A 15,775-nucleotide genomic window follows, 5' to 3' on the forward strand; every position below is an offset into this window, starting at 1 on the left:
TACCTGCCAGGGTGAAATTTTTCATGGCTGTTCTTTGAGGGCTTTGGGGAAGTTTTAAACAAAACCACTCAGCCTATTTTGCATGAGAGGACAGCAATGATGGTTTCCCATTATTAACAAGAACAAAAAATCTTGTTACCTTTTCTGAGTATCCCTGCAGCCAAAACAGCTTGAGCTTTGAATTTAGAAGTTACCATGGAAATAGCCCTTAGAGAGAAGTCTTTTTTTTCCATGTGAAGGTTGCTTCTCTTATTTAGGGAAATGTACATTCCTCTTGTGAATTTTATGTGGGCAGCGAGTTGATTGAAAATTCCCGTTATCCTAAGCAGAAAGTACAAACTGGAAACTTCTTAATGTGGAGCTGCTTAGCCTTCCCTACAGCACCATTGTTCAGCATCACTATTTTATCATCTGTTACAACGTCCAAGGTTGAACTCAGCCCCCCAGATTTCAGGTATATTCTAGCCATTTCCTAATGCCAAGTGAACATTCAAAACAGAAGAAGAAACAAGCGAGGAAGTAATCCCTCTCAGCTAGCAGGAGCCCACAGCCCGGTGGTTTAATCCTGTAAGGCCTCCTCATGCCGTGTATGCTACTTCCCTCTGCCACCTGGTCAGTCAGCACCCTGCTGGCTGCTGGCACGGGGTGGGACCAGGCCCTACATAATATCCAGGGAAATACAGGAGGCACAATAAGAACATTCTCTACTAGCGCCTGCCCTGCGGCAGCAGGCAAATGTCTCAGCCAGCATGCTCGTAAGAGCCCTACGTGCAGACAAATACCTCACTGCTTCCTGCTTGAGGTCTTTGGGATGTGTCTTTGATGCCCTGCAGTAACACAGTTCTTCGCAATTCATGAGTGTGGCTCCTGAGTAAATGCTGCCTATGAGAAATTGTGCAGATATCCTGACAGATCGCCGGGCACACTGTGTAACGTGTATCTGCATCTCCACATACTTTATTCCTACCATGCTTGATGTGCTGTTAGCTGTGAGGCAGGGCCCCCTCTGAAGCTCATTTCAGAACATTTCGAGGGGGGTGAGGATGTAAGATGCTGGCCAGAGAGCCTCGGAGGAGGCAGGATTCTGCTGTACCACTCCTCGTACAGCAACCTCCTTCTCCCTGATCTCCCCATTGCTCCAATGCACACTGAAAGATTAACCCAAGAGAGAAGGAGCCAGTTCAGCGGGAATGGCTGGTTGAGAGAGGTGCGGAGGTGAAGAAACAGGAATCAGACCTGTCTCAGCAAGGAAACACCTTACGAGCATGGGGGGAGAGTAGGCAGGGAGCCAGGCTTGAGAAAGCGGCATGGTGAGCCTCCTGGGTCTGAAAAGCAAAGCTGTCTCGGTGATACCCTGCCGACGGGCAGTTCTGCTCCCTCTCACGAAGCTGTTGAGGTGCCTCCTAATTCTGGCATTGCCTAAAGCAGACAGGTACCTCCCTACAGCAACTGCCTGTAAACTGAAGATTTGTCCTTTAACAAGAGTCCCTTCGTTAGTAATGATGGTGGTACTGCTTTATTGCGTTATAGTTAAAGGAAGCGAAGAACACAGGGAAATAAAAGACGAGTTCAGGATAGAGCAAGAGGCCTGTGTGCCAGGATGATGGGTAAGCACACATCTCCCTCTGCACGTTGGTATCAGAGGCTGGTTAGTGAAGGGGTGTCATCCCAGGACAAGAGGCCATGCTGAGGATGCTAACAAAATCCATGGCCTTGTAACGAGGAAGCTACAGGGGAAGCTAATATAATAAAGAGAAAGCAGCAGTAGAAACTGCTTTCTGAAGATACAGTTTTAAGCCTGATGTCAGGTTTTCTTTGTCTGCCCCTCCTTGCTGCTCCCTGAGTGTGGTACCAAGGCCTCCTCACCTCACTGGGAAAATAGCTCTGTAATGTACAGGCTTGCGTGACTTCATCTCTTCTGTAAATGCTTTGGACAGCTTTTAGGTGAAAGTGGACTGGAGAATCAACAACATAAGGATCTGTGAAAATGCATCCTGCCTCTGCAGAAGAAAAGGAGCAGACCTGTAAGCTTGTTCGTTTAAGAAGGGACACGGTCTTTGCATGTTTTATATAGCAACAATGAGGGCCTCATAGCAGCCTTTAGTGCTGTGTGCTCCTGTGAGCAGTGTCCTGCTAACACGTGGCTTTACTTTATCAGCGTGGTACTTTATCATGTGTGGCTTTAGTTTATCACAGTGCTGGTAAGAATGTCGGAGCAGGCACCATGCAGAATCAGAGGGCGCTGCTTGGAGTAACCAGCTCTCCTTAGGCCCAGATATCTCTCAAATTTACTCAAATTTGTCAGCTTAGGGTTTTGTTCATGTTAAAGTGAGCTGCAAATTTAACTGAGCTTCAATTTCAGAAACGTACACGAAGCTTCCACAAAGAAAAAAGAAAAAAAAAAAAAGACAGCAAACATCTTTGCATTCTGTTTCCAAAGGCAGGTGTGCAAGAAGACGCCTCTGTCTTTGATCAGTCTGTACGCTTACAACAGTTGTTACGTGTATCTAACACGGTCCCAAACAGGCTGCTAGGTGAGCCACATGTACTGTCACTAGTCACCAAAATGCCTAGTAACAAAATGCTAAACATTGCCTGTTTTTAACATTCTCATTTTCTAGGTTGTCCCCTCTTTAAAAACAAACCCAGGAAATATTAAAACCAGTTGGTGCTGTTCTTCCAACTCAGCAAACAGAGTGGGCCAGGGGTGGCTTACATTAGGGGTTTTAACACCTTAGTCCTCTTGGGGGGCTAATTGTTTGACTGGACCAGCAGTTTTCAGCGGGCTTCAGTAAAAATCCAGGCCGGAAATTTTCCTTGAGTTAGACATTGACAGCCTGGTGATTTTCCTTCTTTCCCTCTTCCAGCTACACATCTGTTTTCTCCTTCCCAAAGAGACAGCCTCATTTCTGCACTTTTCTACCACAAAAGAAATCTTTTGAGAGAGAAAATTTGGTGTTCACCTGTTCCCTGCTGGGCTCTGCCCTCTTGCCTGCGTCCCCCCCTCAGAAATAGGCTGGACAGTCCAGCAGCCCTAAAAAGACAAGTGGTTACTAGAAAAGGGAATGGCAGAACTTACCGAGATGGTGATTTATGGAGCTGTGCTTTTTGAACGCTGCTTCAGCCTGAATGCTCTTGATTGTTCATATACAATAGGGCTGATTTTCAAGAGGGGACGAGTCCTCATAGCATCACTGGAAGTCAGCGGGAGCTGCAGGAGCTGCAGGAGCTCTGTCTGGGCAAAGATCAGGCCCAGGCGGTGCTGAGCAATGCCGCGTTGCAGACTGAGCCTACAGATCAAACACAGGAAGGGTTTAGCCAAACTTTCATTGCCAGCTCAAATCACAATACATTTGGAGTTCAAACAAGTCTGGTAAGTTTTTCTTTCTTTTTTTTTTTTTTTGCTGCTTCAGAGTTCACAAAGGGATTAGAAGTCTGAAATGCTGGAAATCTCGCAGGAAAACTTGCTCATAAAATCTCCCATTCTGAATTGGATGACTATCTGACCTCTGGGTCTTTTATTATTTTCTGTTGAATATTTCTGCAGCAGGCATTTTCTAGCTAAGTATAAAAGACTGCTAACAGAGGCTTGGCATTTATATCTGAACTGAAGTCACTGAGAAGTATCCTGACAGCTTGAATCATGCTTCATGAGCTCAACTCAAGGTTTTCATGGGAGTTTGGGCTCGTCAGAGCATGGTCAGGAATATGTCCTGATGGGGTGTCTGTCAGGCTGTGGAATAGCACTTTCGTTTGTATTCCTGTGCATGTATTACCTAACTGCAAGTGAAGGAAGCTGCTAAAGTGCTGTATAAAATAACACAGAAATAGTTTCTGCCCTACTAGGCTTCATGTAAAGCACTCGGACTGAGGGAAGCACAATGAGAGAGCAGGACTCCTGTTCAGCAGTGAGTGCAGCTTACCTGAGAGCTACGGCTGGCCATTTGTTGTGAGCTAGCTTTGTGAGCATTTAGTTAAAAGGTCCTCCTCTCAGACAGGAAAATGGAAAGAACCCCCCCCCCCCCCCCAATATATATAAAAAACAAACAAATAAACAAACAAAACAAACAGGAATTTCACCGCAGTTTTAACAAACTGGAAGTTTGGACTGGCAGGGAATTGGAATGAGCATTTCCATAGCAATTGAGACACGGTAGAAAAGGTGAAGACTAGTCATGAAGGTTTTGAAGACTGGTTGAGGAAAAGGCTGTGAAGATTCATAAAATAAAATAAACTTATTCCTGATAGAAAAGTTAATAAGGAATCTGCAGGGAAGTCTCAAAGAGAAGGGTAAGCAGACAGAGTAGGGTTATATTTATCAAGGTGGTAACCATAACAATATGTTGAAAGTCTGGCGGTGCTTCTCCTAAAAACACGTGAAACACTGAAAATAGAGACAAGCAAATTATTAAATAATTTCATGCAGGAACCCATCCTTCATGGACATTGAGAGAAGAAGACGAGAGAAGGTAGATGCCCTTTTACATCTCTTCCCATTTTAAATCTCTGTAGGAGCAAGGTGGTGTAGAGAATAGAGGCTTGGGACCCAGTAGCTGGAAATTCCAGATTTTATTCAATCCCAGGGAAAGAAAGTCATATATAGAAAATACACAAAATAGAAAAGAGGTAATCCATTGAAAAATGCCACATCACTTAAGAGTTTTCAGAAAAGAGTTAAGGCACTTGATGACTGACCTCGAACAGGTCACCCCCAGTACTTAGACTGTAGATACTTTTATTGGGGATTAAATTAAGCAGTGATTTAGATGTCCATTGCAAGTCTCATTCTTCTGTTACTGCTATTTCTTTCTTGAAATTACTTTGATGTCTCTTGTGATTGTCTCTCTTGACACTTTCTTACATTCTGCAGACACGAGTTGCGATCTGCTTGGCAGTTCTGCAATCGCTCTGACACTTGAGAGAAACCTCATATGCCATCAGCCGCTTATCTCTGCTTTGAATCCGCTGGCAGACCACGTGCCTCTCGTACATCCACGGTGGAAGTGGCTTTATCTTCACTGGCTTGTGGTTTGGGCACCAGCTGTCACAATCCCTCTTTTTAATCCTTTTTTATCGTGATTGCCCTGGCACACATTCATCACAGCATAGCGCTGGGGTAGCCTGCAATAACTGGTGCGGATGTCTCAGATGAATGAGGGATGAATTTGGCTCTAGTGGTCCAAAATGTCTTGACACCAGCGGGGTGAACCCTTGGCTGTGCAGGACTCCTAGATGTGTGATGAGCATGTGGCAGATCAGGGAGGGACGGCAGCTGGGAAGCGCGCTGAACCGCAAGCCACGGCATGTGCAGCAAAACTGATCCCTTGGAATTTAGGCACAGGGAAATGTCTGAAGAAGATAAACAGGAAAATAACCAGGAAATCAAACTGTTCCCTTCACAGAACCCAAACCTTTCTAGACATTTAGAAAAGTTCAGCTCACTCAGTATTTTTACTATTTTACCTTTCTGCTCCATGGCCATTAAAATAAGAACTGAATAATTTCTGAGTACAGACGGAAGCAAAGTGGCCACTTCTAGCTGTCCTCCCATGCCCAGGGAACAGCAGAAAGTGCTGGAGAAACAGGGTACCCTCCTGCCCCTGTTCATTACTGAGAGGTTCAGACCATTTATAGAGGCATTGATATTTCTGGATGCTTAATCAAAGCCAAACCTCAAGGTGAACCTCTGAACCTCTTTCAGTTTAACCATTACTTCTTATAAGCAGTGTTTTAATTTTCATCTAATGCCAAGAAAAGTCTTTCATTCTCCCCAGCTGGCATCAGAGATAAGGGACTAAATCCCCCAGACATTAAGACATCGAACGGTTCTGTCGTGTGTTACTTTAGTCTCTTGCTCAAAGTCTTTCCCTTCCCCCTGACTGATCTCAGATATAACGCAGAATAATCAGCGGGCAAAAGAAGGGAAGCAATTTAAAGTGTGGCTTTGAAGTTCAACCAGTCTTCTGGGCTGCTGCCCTTCATTTGTGCAGCCGTCCAAGAGCTGTCTGTCCTCAAGGGTTAACTCAGGCTGTTGTGCCAGCCCTGCGATGGTTTATGTATTATTACAGTAGGGAGTACTCTTAGGATGCACCAGGAGTTGGTTGTGGGTTACAAAAAATAAACTTGTACCAATTGCTGGTCCTTTTGCCCCAGCTGAACTGATTAATACCAGGAGGAGCTCATTCACACTGTAACTTTGCTAGCATAATTAATAGTCCCAGTCCCGTACTGCTCGTCAGTTACAGCCCCAGGTAGTACGGCCATGTCCACAGAGGTGTATGACAGAGGCCTGACCTTGTCCTTAGGCCACTGCCACACACACAGGTGTGTGCAGAGCTCGCCAAGGCAGAGCTTACCGGGCCCCTAACTCACTTCTGCTTGAGCTGTTGACATTCTTGGCAGAGTATCCATCCCTTCACTGCCTTCTGCCATTGACTTCCAGCAGAACCTCGAGGTAAACGGGACTGCTGCAAGAGATGCTTGTGGTTCCTATGGCCAGACAGCAACAACATGGCAGAAGCCTGAAGAGATATGCCTCTTTTCTATCAAAGATGATTCTGATCTTATTTCTAAGCAATAAAATCTCTGTGTTCTCTTCCACCAGAGGGTGCCAGTGATTGATAAACCACCAGCCCTGGCAGCCGCCTGCAGGGGAGCAGAGCCCCCTGTGTTCCCGGGGCATCGACTGGAAGAGTGGAATACACGGAGATGACAAAATTTGCTTTTATTTTTAGCTCCCTGACATGAAGGAGAGATGCTGCATGTTGGCAGAGTTCAGTAGAGCCGACCACAAAACTGCAGTGCAGGCGCAGAGATATTCAAGAGAAACAGGCAGGTCCAGCCCCATTTTCTGTTCCAGCAATCAGCTGCACACTTGCTTGCACACGGTGAGAGGAGAAGTGGTCACCAGAGCATTTTCAGAATGCACAGCTTGCTTATAGCCATTGGTTAAGCTAAAGTTGCTCTTTGTATTCCTCACCAACCTTAGCATTAAAACTCCTCTAACGGTCTTTTCAAGATCCCCTCTTCAAACCAAGGGACAATTTAAGGAGCCATTTCCTCACCTGAAATAAAACTTTTCAACTTGATTAATTATCAGCTGAAAGTTTGGTCTAAAATGACAGAGTTTGACAGAGAAGAGAAGAATAGCCTTTTTTTTTTTTTTTTTTCCATTTGACATCTGTATTTACCTCTCCCATTAGCAGCAGAGACTAATCTTACTACATTTTTTTCTGTTAGTCTTCTAGAAGGAGCAAAGCTAGGCAACACCAATCTGGAGTCTGTTTTGTCTTGCATGATACCAAGATACGTATTACATGAATTTCAAATGCAAACCAGCAGAGCAATTCCTCCCTTGTTTTCAGGTCACGCCATCATCATTTCCCTAGAGTCCCACTAAAAGTAACAAGGTTCCACATTTGAAATACAGGGCACTATTTGGTCTGCATATCTTCATTACCTACTAGTATCTGGGCTGAGTGTGCAGAAAGAGCCCTGCAGAGAGAGGTGAGTCTATTCCTTGTCACCTAGGAAAGCGTGATGCGCACTTACTGACACTTAATGAATGTAGAACTCTAGGATGAGATTTTATTGATCTGTTTATTTTACAAAGCCACTTTTCAGACTATAGTTCCATTTCAGTATTGTAACAAATTCATGAGATCTGCTGTAACATTAGTCAGAAATAACCTGATGCGTAGACAGTCTGGTAGGATGTGGAACAGGAAGACATGGCAGAGACAAGTGGAATGGAAAGACTAAAGAACCAATCTTCAGCTGCTCAAGGGAGGCATATGTCATATATGAATTAATTTTTTAGTCTCAGTTGGGTGACATTTTCCCAAATGCAGAAGTGTCACCAAATGGAAGGATTCGTTGTGATTGGCACCCTCCCCAGAAGACGATATTGCCAGTAAGGGCTGATGACATGTTAGGTCAGGACTGCACTGCACTGTTGAGCCTTGAGACTGAAATAAGGGCTGTTGCAAGCCGGGGTTGTGTTTGCAGAACGGTGTGGGGGCAGTTTGTCTTCTGCCTCTGACACAGAGCAAGTCCTGAACACATTAAAAAATGTTGATGTCATTTCTGACACAAACAGCTGGTGTATAAATCTTCAATTCTGCCAATTTTTCTTTCAATTTAGGTGGTTGAACTGAACTCAGGGCTTTTAGTTTCACTAATTGAAACATACAATTGATAATTTGTTTCACAATGACTACTCAGAGTGGACCTCGGTAATTTGCTCGAATCTCTTTATAGGATCCTGAAGTCAGAGAAGCCAGAAGCAGAAAAGCATCCATCCATTTCAGAGCTGATATCATGGCTCCTCGTCTAGATGTGTCACTGGCATCTCTCGGTGGGCTGGCACCCCTTGCAGGTAACTGAAGTAGCTCCAGCTTTGTTTGGCAGCTCGAACCAGCCCCAGCAACTGCTGGGGATGTGGCTAGCCCGGGATCAGGAAGATGAACCTCTGTGTACATCCCTCCTTGGCCATAGCAGAGGAGAGAGAGTGTTCAGGAAAAGAAAATTGTAAAAAAATCCATACAAACAAAAGAGATCTGGTAGAACATCTTTCCAGCACACGATTGTTTCCTGCAGCACACTGCCTATTGCTCTCCTAGTAATCTAAGTATGACAGATGAAGTTTGTTATGCACAGTGACTGAGAAAAATTGCTGGTTGTCAGAACATCAGCAGCCAGTAAAACAGATACGTTTATTTACTTCCAAATTGCAATATAATCTTAGTTATTGGTAAATCTAGTGTTGTCCAACCTGATACTCTGTGGAAACATAGCGAATGGCCTTATAGAAGGGGTGACAGCTCAGCATACTGATCATGCATATTAAACTGTCTGTGAAACACATTGATGTATTGCTGCACTATTTTTTAAAGATTTGATGTTCTTCCTCTGTCTTAAAATAGCTCTGGTTTGAGGTCTTCTAGTCAAAAGCAATCAACAGAAAAAATCCACAAACATGCATATTAGAAAATAGAGATATAATTGGAGAGTACAAGGAGGGTAAGAAATTATTCATAATAATGGGAATAATAGAATCACTAAAGGGAATATCAGCTTTAGGATTCTGAGGTTCAACAGTAAGGCTAATCTTACGGAAACTATCCCTACTTTTGCATCCCTCTCCAGCCTTTCTAAATGTAAGTAATTATTAGACTTAACCTTAATTGAAGTTAGTCTTCTTTTGAGTAGCAGGTTCAACTAGATTACCTACAGAGGTCCCTTCCAACCTTGTTTTTTTTGTGTTTTTTTTGTTTTGTTTTGTTTTTTCCCTATTCTGTTCTGCAAGCAGAACACCTGATACAGAGACCAAACCTACACACTTAGTAACTTACCAGGAAATGCAGAACAGAATTCAGATGATCAGATGCTGACACCTGGTTCTCAGCCCCATAGGTGAGGTGAACAGAAAAAGAATCAGATTTTCAACCTTCACACAGTATTATTAAACAACTTGGAACCATATAAAACAGTATTCTAGCAAGAGTTAGACAGGAAAAGAAATAGCCCTTCTTGTGCTCCATTTGTGACCAAGAAGAAGAAATACAAATTTAGATGCTCATCCTTTTTGCATGGATGTGAGTGGCTGCCATCTGGATAAAAAGAAGTCTGCCTGCATGTTGTTAGGCAGTATACCTCAACTATGGCAGAACTGGAGATACAGGCAGGGCTAACAGATTAAACAGGATAAACTAAGGTAACTGGTTACTTTGGTTACTAAATTCTTTTATTTCCTTAAGAGGATTTAATTAACAAGAAAAGCAATACAGCTCACTACATAAACTTTTTTGGTTTTTTAGAATGATAATAATAAAAAAAAAATTAAAAAAGAAGGGAGAAAGGACTTCAGAATTCCCCAGATGTATAATTTCATCAGGAGAAATGGTGATAAAATTCTAAATGGCATAGACAGTTTCATTCAGAGACTCTCAATGAAAGGCGTGACATCTGAAATATGTAGATAGTTTATTTTATTATGATTATACTAGGCTGGCATTTATGTAGGCAAAAGAACAACTTCAGGCTTCCATTTGGAAAAGAAATACTAAGATGGAATAAGATCTTGGCTATGCAAATATCTGCAGTTTAATGAGAACTCAGTATAAATTGTTTCACAGATTTAGTTATTTCCATGCTGGGATCTTTCTGTCAGATTGCTCAAGCACTGCTGGAGAAATTGTGGGAAGGAAGATCATTTATAATCTCTTCTGCAATCTTGTACACAAAGAGCCTGGGCAGGCTAAAACTTTTATTCGGTATTTTATTTAATGTTAAAAATTACAGAGTGATATGTAGCAAATGATAAATGTTATCAAAGCATTTCTCACTGAAGTGAATTTCTTGCCACAATGAGAAACATTAAGTTCTCACTGCAGGGGAATTTCTTAGGAACAGGTAGTGCCAAAATAGCTCCCTAAAGGAGTAGAGTCTGTCTAGCATCTGAGATGTACTGAATATTGAAATATTTATGGGGGAGATAATTATGTGTTTCAGGAATAAAGGGTGAAAGATGAGAAATCCACAGCTAATGTACAAACTGGTTGGTTCTCTGTCTTGTACATGTATGATCTTGTGAAAGGGGGGTTGATGAAGAAAGAAAAAAGGAACAGCAATGTCACATGATTTTGAACATCTATGTAGGAGGATTTAAAATTCATGATTCTTTTATTTTTTTTTCACTCAGTACAGTTTTGTTTCTGAAATGGTCATATTCCTGTCCTCTGATCCTCCCAAGCTTCATTCACTAAAGATGCGTGTGGCACAGTGCACAGTGTATCCTATAGCATGCTAGTAAGAAATTATCAATGCACTGACTTAGGGGAAACTCTGCTGCAGAAATGTTAAGAGAAACAAGGGTAACAGACTAGCTTTATTATACAGATCCTGAAATCTGAACAAGAAAATCCCTGCTACCAATCCCCATGAAAAGAAACTTAGATTTTTCCCCAATGTGGCTTTGTTCCTCAGTTGAAATCTTCATCCATGGGCTAAAAGGTCATTTTTTTTTCTACTTTGCTGCATCTTTTTGTGTTTCATTTAAACCTTGGTCCAGGAAAAGTGTGTGTTGTAGACCTAGGCTTGCTCTGCTGATGAACAATTGGATTGCTATGGTCTTTACAGGATCTAGCTCAGGTTCAGCAAGAGAGAGAAAAAAGAAGAGGTAACATATCTGCTGAATACAAACTGTAAAGAATTTGCTTTGCAGCATTGGGTCAGGTACGTACTGCTGGTCTCTTAAGGCTAATGAAGTTCTGAACCAGTCATACTTTGTTTATACAGACTGCATTATAGCCTCCACCTTATTCTAGATGGCGTGAGATGTATTAGCATGACCAAGTAGTAGTTGCACAAATTATATAAAGATGAAGAATTCTACCTTCAAGAGTCAAGGCTAAATTTTCTGTTGCATACCTTGCTAAAATAATACTAATACTCCTAATAATAATAAAGTAAGGACTTATTTTTATAACTCTTTTTCCATGCTCTTTTCTTTTTGCCTAGGCAGATATCTAATGCATTCATCCCACTGCTAATGTTATGATCAGTGACAGGAGCACATGCCTAACTCTTCCCATCTTTTTACTGTAGGAAGTTACCAGCACTCCTGCCTGCTCAAGAAGGATTAGCTCAGCAAGGGAATAGTAAATAGGGGGAAATATACGCCAAAGTTCCCTAAGTTGAACTGTCTGGGTATCTGTTGTGTTGCCATTATGAATTTTCATCAGGGCTATTTATTATTAAAGAGGAAGTGTGGGAAAAGCGAGAAAAGGGAATTGTTAGTAAGTGTTTATTTTCTGAGAATGTTAAGTATAAACCAGTTCTTAGAAACTGGACTGGCATTATCCAGGGGCAACGAGGTTCTGCCTGCGGGTGGGTGATGCAGTGGACTTTTCAAACTGATTTGTCATCTTGAGTTGAGGGTGATAGCACCAGACCAGGGGTGGATGAGTAAACATGACAGTTTCACGAGTAAAAGTGGAGACCTGTATCTGATAAGTGCTTCTACAGTTTCTGGTGATACTACAGGCGTGAGCCAGCTGGCTGATGTTTTCTTCACTGTGCATGTTTTTTTGTCCGAGGGCACAACATAGGCCTGTGCTTCTTTACACCATGGACTTCAGTTCTACTTGTTGGTAGCTAAGAGCATAAAATGTTTCCAGAAAAATTGCTGTCAAGTTTGCTCTTAGGGCGTCCTTGAAATACTTTAGTAGACAACCATATATTACTTTTTCCAGATCACTGTAGAGAAACATCCATGCTTCATCTACCTACCTAGCAGCTTTAATAGATACTCAGTCAGTGCTAGGCAGGACTTCATCATTGGGCAGTATTGTCCAGTGGTCTGATCACACCATTCGTCACCGCTGCTTTAATTTCATTGCTCTTCGGCTAAAGCAACCTTGCGACACCTAAGTTAAAGAGATGACTGAAGAGACTCAATTCCTTGCAGCAGCCCCAAAATTAAGATTGCTTTCTTTAACAACAAGAAGACAATGCTAAACACAGTGCACCTGCCTGAATACAGAACAACGTGTTTGGCCTTAAAGCGTGGGGTGCACAGGAGTAAAATTTTCCAATCCATTCACATGGGGCTGGGACTACTGGAACAAGACTGGCCAGGCCACATGAAACCAGTTAGCATGAGATGGTAACTGGTATGGATGGATGGGAGGATTCCTCCAGTGCTGTGCTACCCTGTATGGGCTGGTAATGGTGCTGGCAAAGTCTCAGGCAGAGCTGGGCAAAGGACAGCAGGGAGTGAAGAGAGGACTGGAGCCTAGTCCTGGGGAAACTGCTGTTTTTTCCTCCGCTACCCTTTAATCCTTCTCCAATGTTTTTTCCAGCTTATTTCTGATGGGCAGTTTTGAGTCTTTCAGCAGTGAACAAAGATGGCACAAAAGTTCTGGGCTGATCTTCTTTGGAAATGTAGCCTAACGAAGCACATTGCAATTTAGAATCAGTGCACAATGGAATAGGCAAACATGGCTCATGAACAACTGACTTCAGAAAGGTAAAGAATCCCCACTAGCAGAAGGTATCAGTAGGCTGTTGTCTGAGACACAAAGGAAAATGTATAGGTTCATAGAAAGGTTTGGGTTGGAAAGGACCTTAAAGCCCATCTGGTTCCAACCCCCTGCCGTGGGCAGGGACACCTCCCACTAGATCAGGTTGCCCAAAGCCCCATCCAGCCTGGCCCTGAGCACTTCCAGGGATGGGGCATCCACAGCTTCTCTGGGTAACCTGTTCCTGTGTCTCACCACCTCCATAGGAAAGAATTTCTTCCTGATACCTAATCTAAAGAATTTCTTCCTGATATCTAATCTAAATCTACCCTATTTTTAATTTAAAGTCATTATATTCATTTTGCCTTCCCCTGAAGTTTGCCATTGTCCCTACGCTTAAACCACAAAAGAGTTCACCAGACTATATTATAATTCATATGCATAAGTATAAAGTCATCTTCCTGTCATTTGCTATCACTCAGTGTGCTTAAGCACTCTACACATCGCTGATGACAAATAACCTGCAATTGTTCATCATTGTTCCCTAGGGTGTGTTCCCTGACAATGGGGTGACTCAACTCAGTCATGTTGACTAGATGAACACATGATTTCACAATAAAATAATCAGTCACTTTTTTAAAAAAGGGCAAATCTATGCATCCACTTGGAAGAAAAAAGCAAAGTGCTGCCTAAAATTCCTTTTGTTTACAGTGGGAAATGATGCATAAGTAAGATGATTAGAACTGTAATTAAACAACAGAATCAAATCCACAGATATTCACAACATAAAGAAGGAGGCTCTCAGAGAAACCGTGTAGAACAATCCTAAGGTACTTTTTCCTCTGTAAGCCCTATGTAAGCCCCATCCCTCCTTAATCTGATCTCCAAGAAGAAGCTATCTCCAAAAGCCCCTCTGTTTACCCTTGAATAAAAGCTAGGCCAGAGGAAAAGGTCTAGCTGCTTTTCCCACCTAAAAAGATACTGCATCTATAGTGCATACACAAATGCTGGAATTTGAGCTTCATTACAAAGGGGAAAAAAAATAAATCTAAGTATGGCAGGGCAAAACCCCAGAGAAAATTCTGTCTGCAGCCAAGTAAAGCTTGAGTTTGGCTCCAGTCCTGAATTATATCCGTTTCTATAATTTGCCAAACACCATCTCCATTCTCCAGATGCTGCCAACATCCTAATATCATACTGCATTTAAGTACCATCCCTGCTCTCCTTCCCTGTGTTATACAGTTCTTGGCATGTTTTCAATAGCTCTCCTAAAGCCACATCCAAATTCACTTTGATAGGTTTCAATAGCTTGCTGAGAGGCAGATAATCCACCCTTTGTCACTATGGATTGAGTCCTGTCTCGAAAAAAGAACAACTCCATTTCATCAAAGAAAAATAGTTAGGAATAAATTTGCCACTGCTAACAAGCTTGACTGGGTCAGAGCTTTGTGTACTGGAACAGAGTTTAAGACCCTGAAACATGCTAGTATTGCAAAGAATATTCTGCTCAGTCTCCCTGCCATACATATTTTAATGCACAATATCACTTGTATTTTCTTAGATCATGTCTTAGACCAGAGGAAAAGTACCTGTGAGATACCTATAAAGTACCTGCTCTGCTTTGGACTGAATTCTACTATAAAAGAGGTCTCAGTGCTCTTTTGCCCCTATCAGTTTCCAGACGTAGCAAAGCCAGACAGCCAAATCCAGCCCTTAGCTAACCTGGCGCAACGCCGAGGGGAAGACACCCATTCCCAGCCCTCAGTCACTGATTCATTAATGCAGAGCTTTATTGCAAATTGGAAGCTCTGTTTAAAAAAATACAATAAAACCCAGGAAACAACTTCCGTCTCTCTTTCCTACTTGACAGCAGGGAGAATAGCTCTGTATCCTTAGGGAAGCCCAGGATCGTGGAGACTGATGGGCTTTATTCTTCACAGTGGTAGACACATATTGCAAAACATTATCTACAGAGATTTGTTTGAAAATGTAAACACATCTGCTTTGGCCTTGCTCAGGCTTCTCTTGTGGTCCCATTCCATGAATGTACATGCAAGTGAGTTCTCAATAACCTGGCTCTTTGCAAAAGTCAGATTTATATCCACTTTCTCAAGTTCATGCAGCAAGTAAACTTTATATGAGCATGTTTCGTGATGTTCAGGGAGAATGTTTCTATTCAGGGAGCAGAAACAATGCCACTTAAAGATAAGACCATTCAAAAACAAGAAGCACAGCTCAAATTGCAAGGCAATAAGCAAGAAGAATCCTGTAAAAATAATTTTGAAAAAAATAATGCATATGAGAAAAATCATAATCTGCTCCTAGCTGTTCACTAGAAAAAAGAAGAAACTTAACTATTTGTTATGAAATTATTCAGTTCAGTTCCAAGAGCAACAAAACAGATCAAAATATGTGTTCATCAGTTAGCTTCCTAAACTCTGCTGGAAGTGGGCATAAGTGTCAGGCAATTGCATCAAGAGTTGTTACGATGACATTTTGTTTTCTTTCCATTAAAAACATCTAGCAACTATAAAGGAAAAAACAAAACAAAATCACTCAACATTTCCTTGCCTCATGTCTCCGTAGTGATTTTCCATCTCTGCAAGTGATGCTTTAATTAACTAAAGAACTTCTGACTTTAAGCAGGCTGGAGGTGCTGTCCCACAGCCCCATCACAGCACGGCTGGCAGATTATTAATCTACAGCAAAGCAACACAACTGGGGAGTCTAAAAATACCAGGGACACCTGAGCT

The 15,775-nt window shown here is 42.3% G+C and overlaps 1 protein-coding gene across 1 annotated transcript in view; it reads left to right on the plus strand.

Annotated features, from left to right (window-relative positions):
* The first annotated feature begins 8,320 nt into the window (after positions 1-8,320).
* The window catches only part of MTMR8 (myotubularin related protein 8), a 32,843-nt gene continuing 25,388 nt past the window's right edge, over positions 8,321-15,775 (plus strand). Inside the window, exon 1 of the mRNA XM_040571874.1 lies at positions 8,321-8,377. Coding sequence (XP_040427808.1) covers positions 8,336-8,377 — 42 coding nt within the window. The 5' untranslated portion in view covers positions 8,321-8,335. The remainder of the gene's footprint in view (positions 8,378-15,775) is intronic.

Source organism: Cygnus olor, chromosome 13 (assembly GCF_009769625.2).
Source record: "Cygnus olor isolate bCygOlo1 chromosome 13, bCygOlo1.pri.v2, whole genome shotgun sequence".
Classification (NCBI taxonomy): domain Eukaryota; kingdom Metazoa; phylum Chordata; class Aves; order Anseriformes; family Anatidae; genus Cygnus; species Cygnus olor.